Below are 16,561 nucleotides of genomic sequence, written 5' to 3'. Positions count from 1 at the left end.
TGGTCACGCACGTGCAGACCGAGCTGGGGAGCTCCAGGCCCTGTCAGACGCCGGAGGGGGCGTCGTGTGGTACCGAGAAGAAAGCGGGTGTGGGGAAGGAACGCAGAGAAGCGGGGCAGGGGCCGGGCGAGGAGTCCGGAAAGCACAGGAGTCTGGCGCGTCCTCCGCTCCATCACCGCCCTTCCATGGCCTTCATTTGGTGCAAGGACAGTCCATGCTCGAAGGAACTGCCCCCGCCCTTCACGTCCACTCTGTGCCTCGGGAGAAGCAGCTCCCACGCGCGTCCGTGACCCTGGAGGCCGCGTGGCCTCGGCCAGCGGCTCCGAGCCTCTCGCTGGACCCTGACACGCTGGCCGGACGCGGGGGCGTTGCCTGGCAACGGGGCAGCGACGGGATTGGCCGCGCTCGCTCCCGTGACCGCCCCGGAAGTGGCGCGCCCGGCCTCGCCCTCGCCGAGGCGGAAGTGGAGCCACCTGACGCCGCCCGCTTCCCGGCCGCCCCTCAGCCGCACCTCCGCCCTGCTGCGCCTCGGCCCATGGCCAACTACCCGTACCGCCCGGGCCCCGGCGCCGGCCCTGCCGGGGGCGCCGCGCTGCCGGACCAGAGCTTCCTGTGGAACGTCTTCCAGAGGTGCGGCCAGCCGGGCGGGCGGGCGGGCGCGGGCAGGCCTCCCCTTCCCTCGGTGTCAGCCCCGGGCCTTCCCCGTCCTGCCCCTCCGCCCGCAGTCCGGCCTCACCCTGGCGCCCTGGCCCCTCCGCCCGCAGTCCAGCCTCCCTCCTGGAGCCCTGGCCCCCCGGCCTGCTCCGTCCCCCGAGCTTTGACCTCCTCTCCGCCCCCGGGCACTTCCGGAGCGCAGAGCGGCCGCCCGGAGGCTCGGCCTCCGTCCTTCTACCCCCAGAGAGGGGCCTTTGCTCGGGGACGAGGGTCTCCCGGGGACGCTTATTCAGTTAGGGGAGCAGAAACGCGGGCTCGCCGTGGCTGCCTCAGCCACCAGGCGGGAAGCCAGGCCCTGGCTGTGCGCAGGGGACCGTCACCGCAGTGTCTTCGGTACCCGGTCGTCCTTCCAGCGAATCGGCGCCCCATGCTAGAGTGATTCAAGGTCAGGGAGTGACTTAGTTGTCTAAGAGAACCTTTTCCTGTTTGTGAAAAGGACAAGATCTGAATGGCATTCAGACAGGCTGTGGGAGAAAGGCTTAAGAGAAACGGAGAAGCAGCTTGGCCTTCAGCAGGGGGACCTCAGACAGTGAAGGAGACAGGCTTGCTTATTCCCCACCCGACTATGGGAGTGAGATAGTCTAGCAGCCAGAGGGAAAAGAGCAGGGAAATTAATTTAGGATTGACAGGAGAGTTAAACCTTGGTTCTGGTCCTGTGTTGCTTTGCCTGCACTTTGAATCACCAGTTTAACTGATCTTAATTTTGTAGGGTTGATAAGGACAGGAGTGGTGTGATATCTGACAACGAGCTTCAGCAAGCACTGTCCAATGGTGAGTGCACCTGGCCGTCTGGACTTGTGAACTGCAGGCCTGACCACCCATAGTGAACATCTTCTTTCCTGGATTTCTTTTCCAAATCATTAAGGTTTAATCCCTGGCTTGCGGTGGAGGGCTTCCATCCTGGGCGTCCTGTCGGAGCTGCTCTGGGTCCTTGCGGAGCTGGGTGGGGCAGCTGCATGGAGGTCCCAGGGAAAGCCTGAGAGTTGGAGGCTGGGGTGTGAGCTCCAGGAGCACAGGGAGCCTGGCCTTGTACAGCAGATGGCCCTCCGGCTCATTGAAGGCTGTTGGGTCTCTCTGGTGACGGTGTCTTGTGACTTGCGGGGCGGGGCACCAGGGTCCCACTGACGCCGACGAGGAAGTAACTGGGAATGCCGGTGGCCCTGCAGCCGGGTCTCGGGGCTCAGGCTTTTCAGTGGGTGAGTGCAAGTCATCCAGACAGGGGCAAGAGGGTCCCAGCTCTTTGTGCCAGTTCTGGGGGCGCACCTTGGAGTCACCTTTTTGCTGGTCTCAGTGTGATTAATCCATTGACGTGGAGACCTTATTTCAGTGAATACCTGACTGTGTTGCCCTTCTTTTGATTCGTCAGACACCACTGTCTTTTTCTGGTCCTTAGATTTGTGGTGTCTTCCAGAGGGGTGCCATTTAAACCTGAAGAGGGATTGATTTTAAGAGGTAATGACGATGCTGAAAGGCTCACCCTTACCAGCGGGAGCTGGCTGGTGCTGTGGGAGGTGGACGGTGCCTCCCAGGCCTGCGCGTGGACTGGAAGGGAGGTGTGCCCCACTGTGGGTACTCCTCTGCTGCTGTTGGTGAAGGGTTGGTATTAAAATGATCACACAGGTAATACTGTCTCTAGAGGATGTCAGACCTGCCGCCATTTCAGCTGGTTGTTAAAGCAAATGGCTCTGTCGGAACACAGCGTTGAACCAGGAGCCTGCTGGAGACGGAGTGTGTTTAACCCAGCCACTGAGCGTATATCAGGGCCTGCTCTGGTGACCCTGTGGAGTCACATTTCTTGATTTGCCCTGAGGGGTTCCTCGGCTTCTGTTGGGGCTGGGTGAGAGCTTACTGGTAGTCACTGAGCCCAGAGGGAGGTAGGGACTCCCTCCCCCCCCTGCCGTGGCTGCCTCTCTCCTCCCTGGGGGTGTGCTGGTTTTTGTGTGGAGCAGCTTGTGATGGTTGTTTTACCTGTTTTGTGTGTATCTTATAAACTGTGATTTTTTTTTAACCAATCGCATTTTCCTCTTTAAATTAGCTGCTAAAATTTTTAAATTTCTGCCTCACCAGTGCCGCAAGCTGAGAATTTTCAGAGGTGAATTTCACTGATAGTCGGGGACCCCATGCTTTCTTAGGCTTTTGTCCCCCCATCCTGCATAACCAGAGGTTGCTCTGTTTTGCTGTGCTCTGAATATCTTCCTAGATTCAATTAGGCTTTTTCTGCAGGAAGTCTGGTTATGAGTGGGTACCGATCGCTAGTCCTTTCTCAGCCCCAGAACAGAGGTAGGTGGCACACTGGAATCAGGATGTGTGCCCGCATAGCTAGGCACTCCCCCACACCTGGTGCCGTCCCACCCGCCTCCTCCCGTTGGCCACCTGAAGGCACAGGCTGGCTGTGGCTCCGCTCCTCCTGCCAGGGTGCCCACCATTCCTCCGGGGCTGAGCGGCTCCTGTCTCTGCACTCATGGCCCCTCCCTTTTCTTGGGTGCTGCCTGTCTCCTCCTCTCGCTCTGCTGGGGTCGTCTCTGCAGCTGCGTCTGGCTCCTGGGCCTCAGCGTCCTGGAGGAAGTTCGAGCCGGTCTCCTGTTTCCAGTTGTGCTGTGTGTCCCGGCCTCAGTCCCTGAGGATGGACACGAGTCAGTTCTCTTCCTGCTCTTCAAATTCCCAGAGTTGTTAAGATTGGAGTTACTTTGACTTTCAGTTTTCTCCCCGGAATGGACCTCTGTTTTCATATTGCTAAGTTGCTTCAGTTGGATCTGACTCTTTGTGACCCCGTGGACTGCAGCCCGCCAGGCTCCTCTGTCCATGGGATTCTCCAGGCAAGAATACGGGAGAGGGTTGCCATTTCCTTCTCCAGGGGGTCTTCCCAACCTGCATCTCCTAGGTCTCTTGCATTGGCAGGCAGGTTCTTTACCATTAGTGCTACCTGGAAAGCCTGTTTTCGTATTAGGACTAGAATATGAAGTTATTTCAGGAAATAAGTTCATTCCTGGTAGAAAAACTGGAGGCACAAAATAGCATGGCTTCTCTCTTCTATTAGCTGTGTGCCTCTGAAGCACTGTTAAAATCGGTTGAATCCGCCCCTGAAGAAGTCCTCGTGGGCCCTGCACACTGAATCCTTTCTGTCTTTTTTTCCCTGGGGGAACTTTCCCGTGGCTGGTCTCAGGGAAGTGTGGTTAAGAGGTGCGAAGAGACACAGGACTGTCTTGCCATCTGAAATAACACATCACAAACCATCTTCAGTTAGGTACTTTTTAAAAACATTTTTACTTCAGATTATTGGAAATTAAATTTGCTCAAGCCCCTTTATTTGTGCTTCTGTAGGTTTGCAGCAGCATAACATTGGTATACTTTGAGAAGGCACTTCTCAAACTGGACTGTATATATTTATGGCTGTGCTGGGTCTGTCGCTGCAGAGGACTCTTGGTGGCGGTGAGTGGGGTCGCTGAAGTTGCGGTGCCCCAGCTTCTCGCTGCGGCGCCTCCTGTCGAGGAGCACGGGCTCGGGCGCAGCAGCCGTGGAGCACGACTTCGTTGCTCCGTGCTTTGAGGGGTCTTCCGGGTCAGGGATCGAACCTGTGTCTTCTGCACTGGCAGGTGGATTCGAGCCACCCAGAAGCCCTAGTTGGACTTTAAACAATAGGTCGTCTGATACATTGTTTCTATCAAAACGGACTTCAGCTCTCCTAGAGGCCTGGCAGTCGCAGCTCTTTGAGGCTGTAGGTGAGGGTGACTGGTGGGTACGGAATTCCTGAGCCTGGAGAGGCACCAGGGTCCTGGCACAGTCCACGCGAGCCTGCAGGGCGCGCCCAGCCTGCCTGCGTGGCTCCTGCCTCCCCCAGAAGGGCTGGGCGGCGGCTCTGATGTGGGGAAGAGGAAGGGGACAGCGGTGGTGCTGTGAAAGGCCCAGCTCACCCGCCGATTCCGTGTGGCTGCTGGATGCAGGACGACCCTACCCATGAACCTCTCGCTGCAATCCAAGTCTGTGCTAACAGGATGCAATTTCTAGAAAGAAAACTCTCTGGAGAGCAAGAAGAATATATTATCACAGAGCAGAGTGGCGTTTTTCTGCTTTAAGAAGGGGTCCAATATAAATTTGTTAAAATCATCTGTACTCCTGAGGGTTACAGGAAAAGCACTTGCGCGCCCGATGTGAGCCCCCTACCCCCCACCCGCCACCATGCAGCTGTGGCCCTTTCGTGTTCAAATTATGGGTGAAGAGAGTTAGGTGTCCTCAGTGCCCATGGAGAGTCTGTGTGTGTTTCTGGCTTTTTTTTTTTTTTTTGGTTCTTTCAGATGAGACTGAAGCAAGACCTATAGGAACAGAGATCATGTCTTTCTAAGTGGAAGTCTGACAGGAGATCTTCTCGGGCCGGCGGCTGGCATTCCTAGCGCGTTGGTTACCGAGGGAAGCGGGTGGGAATGTTTGACGTTGGGGTTGGCCCTGAAGGCCGCAGGAGGGTCACTCGTGCCAAAGGGCCTCTCTCTGCTCAGTGTGTCCTGGGCACCCAGCAGGCTCTGGTAGGCCTGCTCTCCGTGTCGCAGTGCATTTTCTTACAGAAGGTCGTAGGTCTTCAGGCTGACGCTCTGGTGTGTTTAACAGCCAGCCTTCCTGAAGTATTGAGTGCAGCATCACTAGGGGCTGTCAAGCTTTGCTGTTTAGTCTGAGACCGCAGGACCTGGCACTCAATAGAGTCCGTTCACTGCTGGGTGTTGTCACTAACCCTTGGTTTCCGTGGAGAGTCGGCCCGGTTTGGATGACCGCAAGAGCTAGCTAAGGGACCAGGAGCCTGCCTCTGCCTCCCGAGCTGGCCAGCCTGCGGGTCTCCTGTCTCCGTGCCCGGCTTGGCCCGGGGTGGCCTCTGCTGTCCCCAGCTTCCGGTCCTCCAGCTCTGCCAGCTGGAGCTCCGATCCACCCACACGCCCCTCTGCCCCCACAGGGGCCTGGCCCTAACCTCGCAGAGTGCCTGTGTTTACAGCATCATCAAGTCACTTCTGTTTAAAATTCATTTGCCAACGTGGCCAGGATGCCCTCACAATCCGGATGAGCAGTGGGCGTGGCCTCTTCAGTCTGCGGAATCCCTGCGGCTGCACCCGGGCCCCCGGCGGACGGTCCCTTAGCACTCTCGGTGTGGGCACAGCCGGCATCAGAGCTGAGGAAGGCAGGAAGGGTCTGGCAGCTGCGTTTGGTCCCTCGGGCTCCTGGTCCAGCGTGGGCTGTGTCCTGTGGAAACAGCAGCCAGTGTGTGAGCAGCTGGGACGTCAGAACCTTCTGTGCACAGACTGAGCCTCCTCTAGGCCCCTCTGTGCATGACTCCTTTGTGGCCTGGTTTTGGTGAGCTGACCTTCCCCAGAACCTTCATTTCCACCTGCCCACCATCCCCCGGACCCCCAAGAAGCCCTCAGAGATGCCTGCCCAGCGCGCAGGGGCCCCAGCCGCAGGCCTGGCAGAAGGGGCGGCTTCACGAGTGTCGGGGCCCCAAGGCGCCGGTGGGGTGACCTCGGGGCTCAAGGCGGCTTCCCTGGCAAAGCCCCGCACAGACTGAGGTTGAGGAGAGGCAGGGGTGGGGTCAAGGTGGAGCTACCTGGGGCGCCGGGGCGCGTGTGGGCCAGCCGGGCATGCTCGGAGCCGGGGGCGCTGCCCTGCGTGGGGCCGGGAGGGGCCTGCGCCCCCAGAGCTGAAGCGGTCTGTACGTAGGAGGGGAGGTGGGGTGTTACTATACAAGGAGGGATGCGGGGACACGGCACATAAAAAACAATCGCCCTGGTTTTGGTCAGCGTGCATCACTGAAAACAGATCCCTGGGCACAGAGGCACCTGGTGAACGTCCCATCATCACAGCTTATGAAGGGCTCTGAATTACCAAATCTGTCAGAGTGAGCAGCTCCCGTGATAACAACTGTTTGGGGAGACCCCACTGCTGTTCTGAGATGAGTCATGGGATGATGCGTCCTCTTCACAGTTTCAGAGACGATGGTGTGTTGCCAGCCTGTTACCTCGGGGAGCACGTAAGCCTGTCTTCACGCTGTGCTTTCCGGAGCGCTCCGGCAGGTTCGCTCACCACGTGTGCAGCCGCTGTGGATGCGAGGGCGACCCTGGTCCTGCAGCGGTGGTTCCCCTGGGGGTGGGGTTTTCTGAAGTGCAGTTGTGACGCTCCCAGCGGGGCTAAGCGCCCTCTTCTCAGCTCACCTGGTGCTGTGGGCCTGGGAAGTTCAGGGAGTGGTAAGATGGCCGTCTCTAGTTATAACGTGAGGAGGGCGAGCGGCCAGGCGCAGGTCTTCATGAGCAGCGGTGAACGTGTGGCTGGACCGGAGTGACTCTCGGGCCGCGTAGACAGGACCCTGGCTGGCCGTCGTCCAGGGGCAGCCTCCCCGCTGAGACCGCGGCTCTCAGGGCTCGACGCTGACGGCTGCTCACTTCTCTGGCTTCTGGGGTTACGGACGGGGGTTCGGAGATGCTGCCTGTCTCACCTCCTGCTGTTTGTTTCAGGCACCTGGACTCCATTTAACCCAGTGACTGTCCGATCGATCATATGTGAGTATGGGCAGCCCTGCCGGGCCTGTGCTTCCGGCTGATTCTCTTTGGGTGTCCCGCCCGCCCCCCCACCCCTGAGCCTCCGCTCCGCGTTCGCTGGGCGCCCCACCCTCATTTCCGCACACGCTTCTGTTCCCCCCGGGTTGCGTGGCCGTGATGGGAAGAAGCAGCTGAGTTCTCAGGTGACGACTCACTCAGCTGGAGTGACTTCTGTGCACACCAGGAGCACTTCGGTTTCCTGGAGAGGCAGGTGGCGCACTACGTTTTGTTAAGAGTGTCTCAGACTGAGATTTCATACATGCGTCTCCATCCGTTTTGCATGCGGTTGTATGTAAATGTAGTTACAAGTTCTTATTTGGACCTGGAATGAGGCTGATTTGTTTTTTAAATGAAAAGTGGGTCTTGCTTAAAAAAAAACCCAAAAGCCAGTAGTCTTTTGCTCATTGTAACCGGCCTCCCTGACCAAGCCCTCTAAGGAGCTTCTCCTCGGGGACGCGGATCCTCTAGGGGATGGATGGGCAGCTCCAGGAACCAGACCTGAGCCTGGAGGGTTGGGGTGGGCCCCTTGACCCCTCTGCACCCCGAGAGCCGGTGTGCCCAGCTTTTGAGGAGCACCCTTCGGTGTAAATCGCTCTTGCTGTGGATCCGTCAGGGTGTTCGGCTTGCACGTCCCTCTCCACAGCCCCTCACGCCCACCTGGCTGATTGAGGGCTGGTGTCACCACAGCCCCTGGGGACCTGCCGGCGGAGCTCCGGGCTGGTCCTGGAGGAGCCCAGCCTGCAGAGCTGCGGGTGTGCCTCTGCCCTGGTTCCTGCTGAGCCGTGCCCTTTCGCTTCAGCCATGTTTGACAGAGAGAACAAGGCCGGCGTGAACTTCAGTGAGTTCACTGGCGTCTGGAAGTACATCACGGACTGGCAGAACGTCTTCCGCACCTACGACAGGGACAACTCGGGCATGATCGACAAGAACGAGCTCAAGCAAGCCCTCTCAGGTTTCGGTAAAACGCTTGTCTTGACTGCGTAGCTCTTTCATTTTGGAGCCATATGGTGTATCTTGTTGCTTTGCTCAGCTTGATGATTTGAAAGTCGCCTCTGTGAACTTTTTGTTTATACTGCAGTTTCACATTTTTTATGTTTCTTTATCATACAGGTTTATATTTGACTTGGGGGCTTTTATGCGGTTTTCCATCCAAAATGAGATAAGGGCTATGCAGTAGTTTTCTTTTGTGAAGTGATGTCGCAGGCACACTGAGAATGTGGCTTTCAAAAAGTTAAAGTGAACGAGTCAAGATAAAACAGCTTACATGTATAAAGCAGCTTCCGTTCCCTGACATGAGAATACACGGACCAATGATAAAATGCCCACAAAAGACGAGCCCATGGGTTACATGGCGTGCAGGCGTGAGCACGGAAGTCCGCATTCTCAGGTGTGTGCAGCCTGCGTGCTTGCCGTGCCGCGAGCAGTGTCCCCGTGGTGCCTTCCAGAGCGGTCAGCAGGCCTGGTCCCGGGGCCCACCTGGGCCTGCGGGGAGCTCGGGGCTGGTGAGGAGGGCGCAGGCATCGCACCAGGATCCTGGTCTGACGGCGTGAATCCCCCAGCCCTGTTTTGGCGGGGCCCTTCTGTCAGAGTCCATTGCACTTTATTCTGGCTGTTTCTGGTTTTAATAACGAAATACACTTTGGTCCTTGCGGTTATTGCTGTGCTTCTTCCCCACCCCTCTTCCTCTGTGTTTGTCATTTACGGCTGTCTTTTCCTGTCTGTCTCTTGCTTTAGAGGCTGTGGGACCCCCCAGAATTTTGTGTCGCCACCAGGTGCAGGTCAGGATTTGGGCAGGATGCTGGCCCCGGGTTCTCTGGATTGGAACTTGGAATGCGGCTGACCTTGCTGTGCCCGCAGGTGGGGGAGCTGAGCATTAGGGGCATCCCTCACAGAGCAGTCCTGGGCAGGAGGAAGCTGGAGGCCTGGCTGACTGGAACCTGGACCCTCTGGATTAGTTTCCAGGCTGATGATCTCAGCACCGACCGCAGTGTTTCTAACCTTGTCAGGCCTGGAGCCCGCTTTTGCTCAGGGCCAGCAACCGTCACGCCCTGGGCTCGGGTTGGAAACGCTGAGGTCGACCAGCTGGTCCCTGGCTCTCGGGCCTGCGAGTCCCAGTCAGATCCGGGAGGTCAGACGCTGATAGGCTCACGGTGCGGGGCAGAGCCGAGAGCCTCCCTGACCTTCAGCTTTTCCTGGAGAAAGGACATAAACCCTGCTGCAGCGTTTCTTCAGCTGTGCCGCGGGGTTCCCTCCTGCCCTTGGTCCTCCGCTTCTCAAACTCCTTTGGCCCCTCTTCTCCCACCCAGGGTGGCCGTCAGCCTTTTGCCGGTTCCCTGTTGGAGACTGGTAAAGAATTTGCCCTGGGAGTGGAATCTCCTCTTTGGTTTCTAAGAACAAGTGTCTGTCAGTCAAGCTGGAGCTGCATTGCAGCTCAGCAGACGCATGAGGGGGTCAGGGTGGCTGAAGCCCTAAGTGCCCTCTGACCTCTCACCCCCCTACATGGAGTCTCAGGCCGACCCTGGCAGGGCTGTGTGACCCTGAACGGCTCACCTGCTGGATTTGAGGGCCCTTCTGTTCGTCTTTTAGGCTTTTATTCCCATTATGTGCCCCGTAATGGAAGGAAGAGCCTCTTGACAAAGGTGAAAGAGGAGAATGAGAGAGCCGACTTAAAGCTCGACATTCAAGAGCGAAGGTCGTGGCATCCAGTCCCGTCACTTCACGGCAAATAGATGGGGACTGTAGAAACGGGGGCAGACTATTTCCTTGGGCTCCAAAATCACTCTAGATGGTGACTGCAACCGTGAAATTAAAAGCCGCTTGAGCAACCTAGACAGTGTATTTAAAAGCAGAGACATCACTTTACCAACAAAGGTCCGTCTAGTTAAAGCTCTGGTTTTTCCAGTAGTCATGCATGGATGTGAGAGTTGGATCATAAAGAAAGCTGAGTTCCCAGGAATTGGTGCTTTTGAACTGTGGTGTTGGAGAAGACTCTTGAGAGTCCCTTGGACTGCAAGGAGATCCAACCAGTCCATTCTAAAGATCAGTCGTGGGTGTTCTTTGGAAGGACTGATGCTGATGCTGATACTCCAATACTTTGGCCACCTCATGGAAAGAACTGACTCATTGGAAAAGACCTTGATGCTGGGAAAGATTGAAGGCTGGAGGAGAAGGGGACGACAGAGAATGAGAGGGTTGGATGGCATCACCGACTCAATGGACATGAGTTTGAGCAAACTCTGGGAGTTGGTGATGGACAGGGAGGCCTGGTGTGCTGCAGTCCATGGGGTCGTAAAGAGTCGGACACGACTGAGTGGCTGAACAGCATGTTTTGCGTGCCAGGTACGGAGACCGGAAAGTAAGGTGTATAAGGCAAGGCCACACACGCCACTTGTCGGGGACAGACAGTCCTGCCGTCCCTAACAAAGGCAGGCTCCCCACCACAAGCGCTCCCGCCCCAGCCCTGCACCCAGCCCCTGGCAGCCTGAAGCCAGCGTGGTTTGAGGGGACGTCGCACAGGAGCAGTGAGCCTCCGCTCACTCATCGCCGCCGTCGGCTGCTTTCCGTTTTGTGCTGCGCCTGCTCTGCCCCTTTTAACGCAGTAGAGTCCAGGCCCTGCCACCCACACGCCCACTCTGCATCCTGGAGCCCGCGCCATCAGCTGTCAGCCACCCTGCCCAGGTCAATGGCGTCTTTACAGTCAGGTTGACCAAGTTTCGGCCCTGACGGGGCCACGGCAGCCCCCACCCCTGTCTGTGCCGTTGGCCCCGTCTGTTCTCTGCTGTAGTCTCTGACTGGCATCTGCTTTTCTTCCTAGCACCGCGAGTGGGCCCTGGGTGGCCAGTGGAGGCAGCAGGCCGCCTCGCTAGCTCTTGGGGAAGAAGGGCTTGTTCCCTCCGCTGGAAGTGCAGCCTTGGGGGAAGGGGCGTTCTAGGAGGACGTGCGTGACACAGTGAGCTGGCCAGCAGGGTTTCCGCCTGCCTCGCTGGCCTAGAACAGGCTGCCGAGGCGGGCCTACATCTGGGACCTGGGGGCAGAGCGGGCCGAGCGGCGCGTCGGGCCAGTGGCGCCTGTCTGGTCCCTCGAGCCCCGGCCTCCGTGATGCTGTGTCGCTGTTGCCATCGTGCCGTCCTTCCCCGGCCTGGCCTCTGTCCAGCCACAGGCTGTGCCAGGTGCAGGAGGGTCCTGTCTGCTGCTCAGCTGCAGGGCGGGGGCCTGGATTAGTTCGTGGGATGCGAGGAGCTCGCTGACCGCTCTGGAAGGTACTGTCACACGTGTGCACGTTTGACTTTTTCAGTAGAGTGATGACGTGCTTATAGAGGGAATTAACCGAGACACTCACTCAGGTAATTGGTGCACATAGACTTGCAAAGATTCCAGCGAGACTGAAAAGTGGTAAAAATATTCTGCACCTGGATGTCGTTTCCTGAATAAGTAAGGAAGCCACGGTCACACAGGTGGTGAGACGGGGCGGCGAGTGCAGGGCTGAGAGAGCAAGGCCATCCCTGCTGCCCTGCTGGAGGCCGGGCCGCTGGGGCATTGGAGGGGGGTCAAGGCACCGGGATGGCCCTTCCAGAGCTCCGTCAGAGTGCAGCTGCTGCACCCTCGAAGCCTTAATGTCTTGATGCCAGTGAGCGGCTGATGCAGGGGAGGGGCCATCAGTTAACTTCCTGTCCTTAAGTTTACACTTTGTCTCCTTGGGAGCCTTAGTGACCTTTTATTTTGCAGAGCATTCTTTAGCAGGGAATAATCCAGGACAGCTGAGTTAGTCACAACTTCACCGCTAGCTTGTTAAGAATGAAATAAAGTTTACCAATAAGGGCTTTTGAGAAGGCTGATATTCCAGAAGCCCTGCAGGGCGCCTGTACCGCTGGAGTTGGTGTGAATGAGTGACTCCGTGGTCCCTCCAGGAGGGTGCCTCCGTGGGGCCGAGGGCACAGTGCAGAGACTCTGCTTAGCTCTCCGTGTCTTGCCGTGTGCTTGCCCCTGGGCCTGCCTGGGGGGCCCACGTTGTGTTCCTGGGGGTTGGGTGGGGGAGACTGGGTTCCAGGGCGGGCATGGGGTTGATTGTGCCCGCCCCCCTGCAGGGTACCGGCTGTCTGATCAGTTTCACGACATCCTCATTCGGAAGTTCGACCGACAAGGCCGGGGGCAGATCGCCTTCGACGACTTCATCCAGGGCTGCGTCGTGCTGCAGGTACCGCCATCGGAAGGCCCGGGGGGGTGGGCTGTGGGCGCCCGAGGCCCCGCGCTTGGACAGTAGAAGCGAGTCAGACGCATAAGACTGGCTCTAGAAGCTACAGAAGTGAGTGTGCTCTTTGGTAACTAGTTCTCCTGATAAAAGGAGGTGTAGACAGCATGTCCCTCCTCCCCTGGAAACCCTGAGAGCCGTCCATTTGGAAGGGATCCAGCAGAAGGTTCACATGAAGACCTGGTGGTGGTTTGTGTTGTGTTTCTTCCTGAGGATTGGAGAAGGTTCTGTCGTGAGGCTCGCTCTGTGCCCTTCACGGGAGGCTCCCTCCCCAGCGAGACTCAGGAGCAGTGCCTGGCGGGCTGCTGATTGCAGTGTCCGCTGCCTCGCAGGCCCCTCCGAGCTGGCTCCTCCTGTGGTCCCTCGGCTTCACCCAGGAGGAACCAGGCGCAGGCATGCCCTCCGAGGGTGGAGGTGGCCACACTTGACCTGCCTGGCTGTTCCCACACAGGCCCTGCTCCTGTCTCCAGGTGGGAGGCCAAGTTCCTTAGATTTCAGCTTTAGAAAATGAGGTGAATTGGTGTAAACCTTTTCTTTATTGTGAAAAATCTTTAGAAGACAACCCCTGTGCCCATTAGAGTCAGCCGTTACCAACTCACAGCCAAGTCCATATAATACTCCACTCGCTCGCAATTCTGACACAGTTCCATTTATGGGAAGCAAATGTGTTTTCCAGAAGTATTTCAGCAGAACCCAGCCCTGAAAGACACCCTTGCCATTTACATCTGAACCATTTTGTTGTCTTTAGAATCTGCAGAAAAGATTCTAAAATAAGGCATAGAAATAATATAGAAATGGAGAAGGCAGTGGCAACTCACTCCAGTCCTCTTGCCTGGAAAATCCCAAGGGCAGAAGAGCCTGGTAGGCTGCAGTCCATGGGGTCTTGAAGAGTCAGACACGACTAAGTGACTTCACTTTCCCTTTTCACTTTTATGCATTGGAAAAGGAAATGGCAATCCACTCCAGTGTTCTTGCCTAGAGAATCCCAGGGACAGCGGAGCCTGTGGGCTGCCGTCTGTGGGGTTGCACAGAGTCAGACATGACTGAAGCGACTTAGCAGCAGCAGCAGAATCTGCAGAGAGGTGTGCAGGGCACGAGGTTGTCAGTGTAGCTGGTCACTTGGGGCCCGTTCTCAGGGCTCTCCTTGTCGCAGTGATAGTTGGATGACTGAGGTTTCTCTCCCTGACCTGCTGTCCTGATTCCCTTCCTGGGGAATCTGGGCCCGCCAGGCCCTGTGCTTCAGTGACTCATTGGAGTGCCAGGTGTCTCCCTCTCAGGGTCCGGTGAGGTGAGATTACAGGGCGTCCCTGGTGGCTCAGACAATGAAGAATCCGCCTGCAATGCTGGAGACCCAGGTTCGATCCCTGGGTTGGGAAGATCCCCTGGAGGAAGGCATGGCAACCCATGCCTAGAGAATCCTGTGGACAGAGGAGACTGGCAGGCTGCAGTCCATGGGTTCACAAGGGATCAGATACGACTGAGTGACTAACACTTTTCACTTTTATGCTGTCAGAATACGTTAGGAATAGGGGTGATGTAGAAATTTCACCAGGATCTGTGGGGTTGGGATTTTCATTTGAGGTTATGTCCCCTAAGTAACCAGCTGGTCCTTATGTCTGCATAAGCAAAGGTCACCCTGTGTCCCTTTCAGCCCCTGGAGTAACAGGATCTGAGTCCCCGCTGCCTGTAGAATGAGCACAGACCGTGGGCCGCCCGTGGCCTGCCGCTGTCTGGGCCTGGTGTCCCTGCCCCCACCCCTGGAGAAGGAACCTGAACTGTGCACAGACACGGGGGTCAGAAAGGAAAGGCTCAGCTGCAGGCCACCTGCAGAAAGTCTTCAGAAGCCCTCAGAGGTCGTCTTCCATCTGCCTCTTTCGAGAAAGAAAAGGCCTTATTGAAAGTTGGTTTTATGAAGCAATGTGAAAAGTGGCAGAAATCTTCAAGCGCAAAGAAAGGGAAACTGCGCCGTGCCCTCCCAGCAGAGGAGACTGCTGCTGCGGTGTCTGGGCTCTGTGTTGCGCCAAGGTTGGCCACTCAGGAAGCTCCAGCTCACCCCCGCGTGGACCGTCTCCTGTGTCAGCCTGTTGATTGTTGGCCATTGACCTGCCCAGCTCGGGGCAGAGAGGGCTGGAACTGGAGCCGGGAGTGGGAGGCTCAGCTCACGGGCCAGGCTGCAGCCTTGCTTGGCCCTCGGGCAGGTGGACAGGTGGCCGCCAGGGTCTCAATGAGCCTGGGCACTGTCCTCTCCAGTCTGGGCTCTTCCAAACCCTTGGTGGTTTCCAGCTTCTGTCCTTCAGCACAGCACTGACCTAGCTGCCCCAGTCTCTGCTGTCCGGTGGCTGGACTTGTGAACAAACGGGGAGCCCTGGGGGCTGGTCAGCCAGGAGGGGATGGGGAGGGTGGGCATCAAGACGAGGGCCTGGGCTGGCACAGGAGACCCCACCCTTCTGGGGCATCAAGGTGAGGGTCTGGGCTGGCACAGGAGACCCTGCCCTTCTGGGGCATCAAGGTGAGGGCCTGGGCTGGCACAGGAGACCCCGCCCTTCTGGGGCATCAAGGTGAGGGCCTGGGCTGGCACAGGAGACCCGGCCCTTCTGGCTCTGCAGCCAGGCTCCCCCCGGGGCTGCCCAGTGGGGGCTGGTTTCCCTTTGTCCTGAGCAGCCTGTCGACAGAACAGAGGTGAGCCTTCAAGGAGGGCCCCAGGAGAATGGTCTTGTGGTGGCAAAGGAGGCCCCAGGCACATCACCCGCTGTGGGGAAACCTTGTTCTGGGGCCAGAGGCCCTGCCAGGACCCGGGGCTGTGGCCCACACACTGGGCACCCCCTCATCGTCCACTGTCCTGCCCGACGCCCCATCTCCTGAGCAGACCGGCCTGCCCTGCGGGCAGTCAGGGACACCTGCCCTGCGTCCCTGCACTGGGGCTGTGGGGTGTGGAGACGGACTCTTCTGAAGTTGGGCTCCTAAATGGCTATTCACCAATACGTTGTGTTCCTTCTGTCGGGAAGTGTCAAGTCTAAATACCTGCTGTTTTTCCTCAGAGGTTGACAGATATATTCAGACGCTATGATACAGACCAGGACGGCTGGATCCAAGTGTCATATGAACAGTATCTGTCCATGGTCTTCAGCATCGTATGACCCTGCCTTTCTGCAAACACCAGCATGACTTACGGGAAAAAAGACTGAAAATGCCAAATCTCCTCCCTTTGATGGAACAAGCACCAGTGCAGTTAGACACTGCTCTTTCTTTAGACTTTGTATAACTACTATTTGGGGACCCAACTGTATATATGTGGATAAGCTGGTTAACGTTTCCCAGTTGTAACAATAGTTATATCTTTCCTCAGATACAGACATTTGATATGAGGCTGTTTAATTGTGCCATGAGGTAACATATAATAATGTTTCAGGTATTCTGCTTGCAAAAACTTATCATGTGCTTTTTCAGACAGCTCTAGTTCTGGAGTGAAATGCTTCCTTAGCCAATAGGAACTTCAGATAGTAGGGAACTTGCACAGGAGGCCACTCACGTGCCTTACATTTTAAAGGGGGTTTACTGTGTTCACTTGAACGTGCAGCGTAAGCAATAAAGCACACGTATCCTTGTGCCTGTCGTCTCAGATGCGCTCACCTGGAGCCCCAAGGGGTTCGGCAACCTGGGCTGTCCCCTGGCCCTGGTCATGGGAATCCCAAGATTTGTCCACCCTCTCTGACAGGAGTCGGTTTACATTTGGTAAAACTTCTTTGGAAATACAGATCCAAATTTGATTTGGAAAGGAGTGGTTTTTCTTTCACTTACTAATGATGCACCTCTGCCCTCTGATGGGCTTGATCAGAGCTTGTCACGTGTGAAGGTGTGCAGGGAGTGTGCCAGCCCCCGCTGTGTGCTTGGTGCCCAGAAGGCCCAGGCTCCCTGCGCTTCCCCCAGGCGCGCCTCGGGCTCCTTCTGTGCCCGCCCCCTTTAAACGCGCCTCCCTAAACCAGGACTCGGGGTGGGCCTCTGGGCGGGTGTCAGCGACCCATAAATGGGT

The 16,561-nt window shown here is 57.1% G+C and overlaps 1 protein-coding gene across 2 annotated transcripts; it reads left to right on the top strand.

Annotated features, from left to right (window-relative positions):
- The first annotated feature begins 367 nt into the window (after nt 1-367).
- PDCD6 (programmed cell death 6) lies at nt 368-16,306 on the top strand. 2 transcript variants are annotated; one of them, XM_069556160.1, is made up of 6 exons: nt 368-630; nt 1,424-1,485; nt 7,200-7,244; nt 8,083-8,241; nt 12,368-12,477; nt 15,570-16,306. In XM_069556160.1, the coding sequence occupies exons 1-6, from the start codon at nt 536-538 to the stop codon at nt 15,666-15,668; spliced, it is 570 nt and encodes a 189-aa protein (XP_069412261.1). In that variant the 5' UTR covers nt 368-535; the 3' UTR covers nt 15,669-16,306. The 2 variants fall into 2 exon arrangements, with proteins under 2 accessions (XP_069412261.1, XP_069412262.1); XM_069556161.1 differs by having other exon boundaries at nt 434-630; nt 8,083-8,235.
- The last annotated feature ends 255 nt before the right edge of the window (nt 16,307-16,561 follow it).

Source organism: Ovis canadensis, chromosome 16, assembly GCF_042477335.2.
Source record: "Ovis canadensis isolate MfBH-ARS-UI-01 breed Bighorn chromosome 16, ARS-UI_OviCan_v2, whole genome shotgun sequence".
NCBI classification, from domain to species: domain Eukaryota; kingdom Metazoa; phylum Chordata; class Mammalia; order Artiodactyla; family Bovidae; genus Ovis; species Ovis canadensis.
This window is presented reverse-complemented; position numbering and strand designations above follow the sequence as displayed.

What these genes read in the sequence shown, in the direction of transcription:
- PDCD6 (XM_069556160.1), top strand. Translation starts at nt 536, where the DNA reads ATGGCCAACTACCCGTACCGCCCGGGCCCCGGCGCCGGCCCTGCCGGG. An exon ending in GACTGTCCGATCGATCATAT is followed by an intron (nt 7,245 to 8,082) that starts GTGAGTATGGGC and finishes CTTTCGCTTCAG; the next exon opens with CCATGTTTGACAGAGAGAAC. An exon ending in AGGGCTGCGTCGTGCTGCAG is followed by an intron (nt 12,478 to 15,569) that starts GTACCGCCATCG and finishes GTTTTTCCTCAG; the next exon opens with AGGTTGACAGATATATTCAG.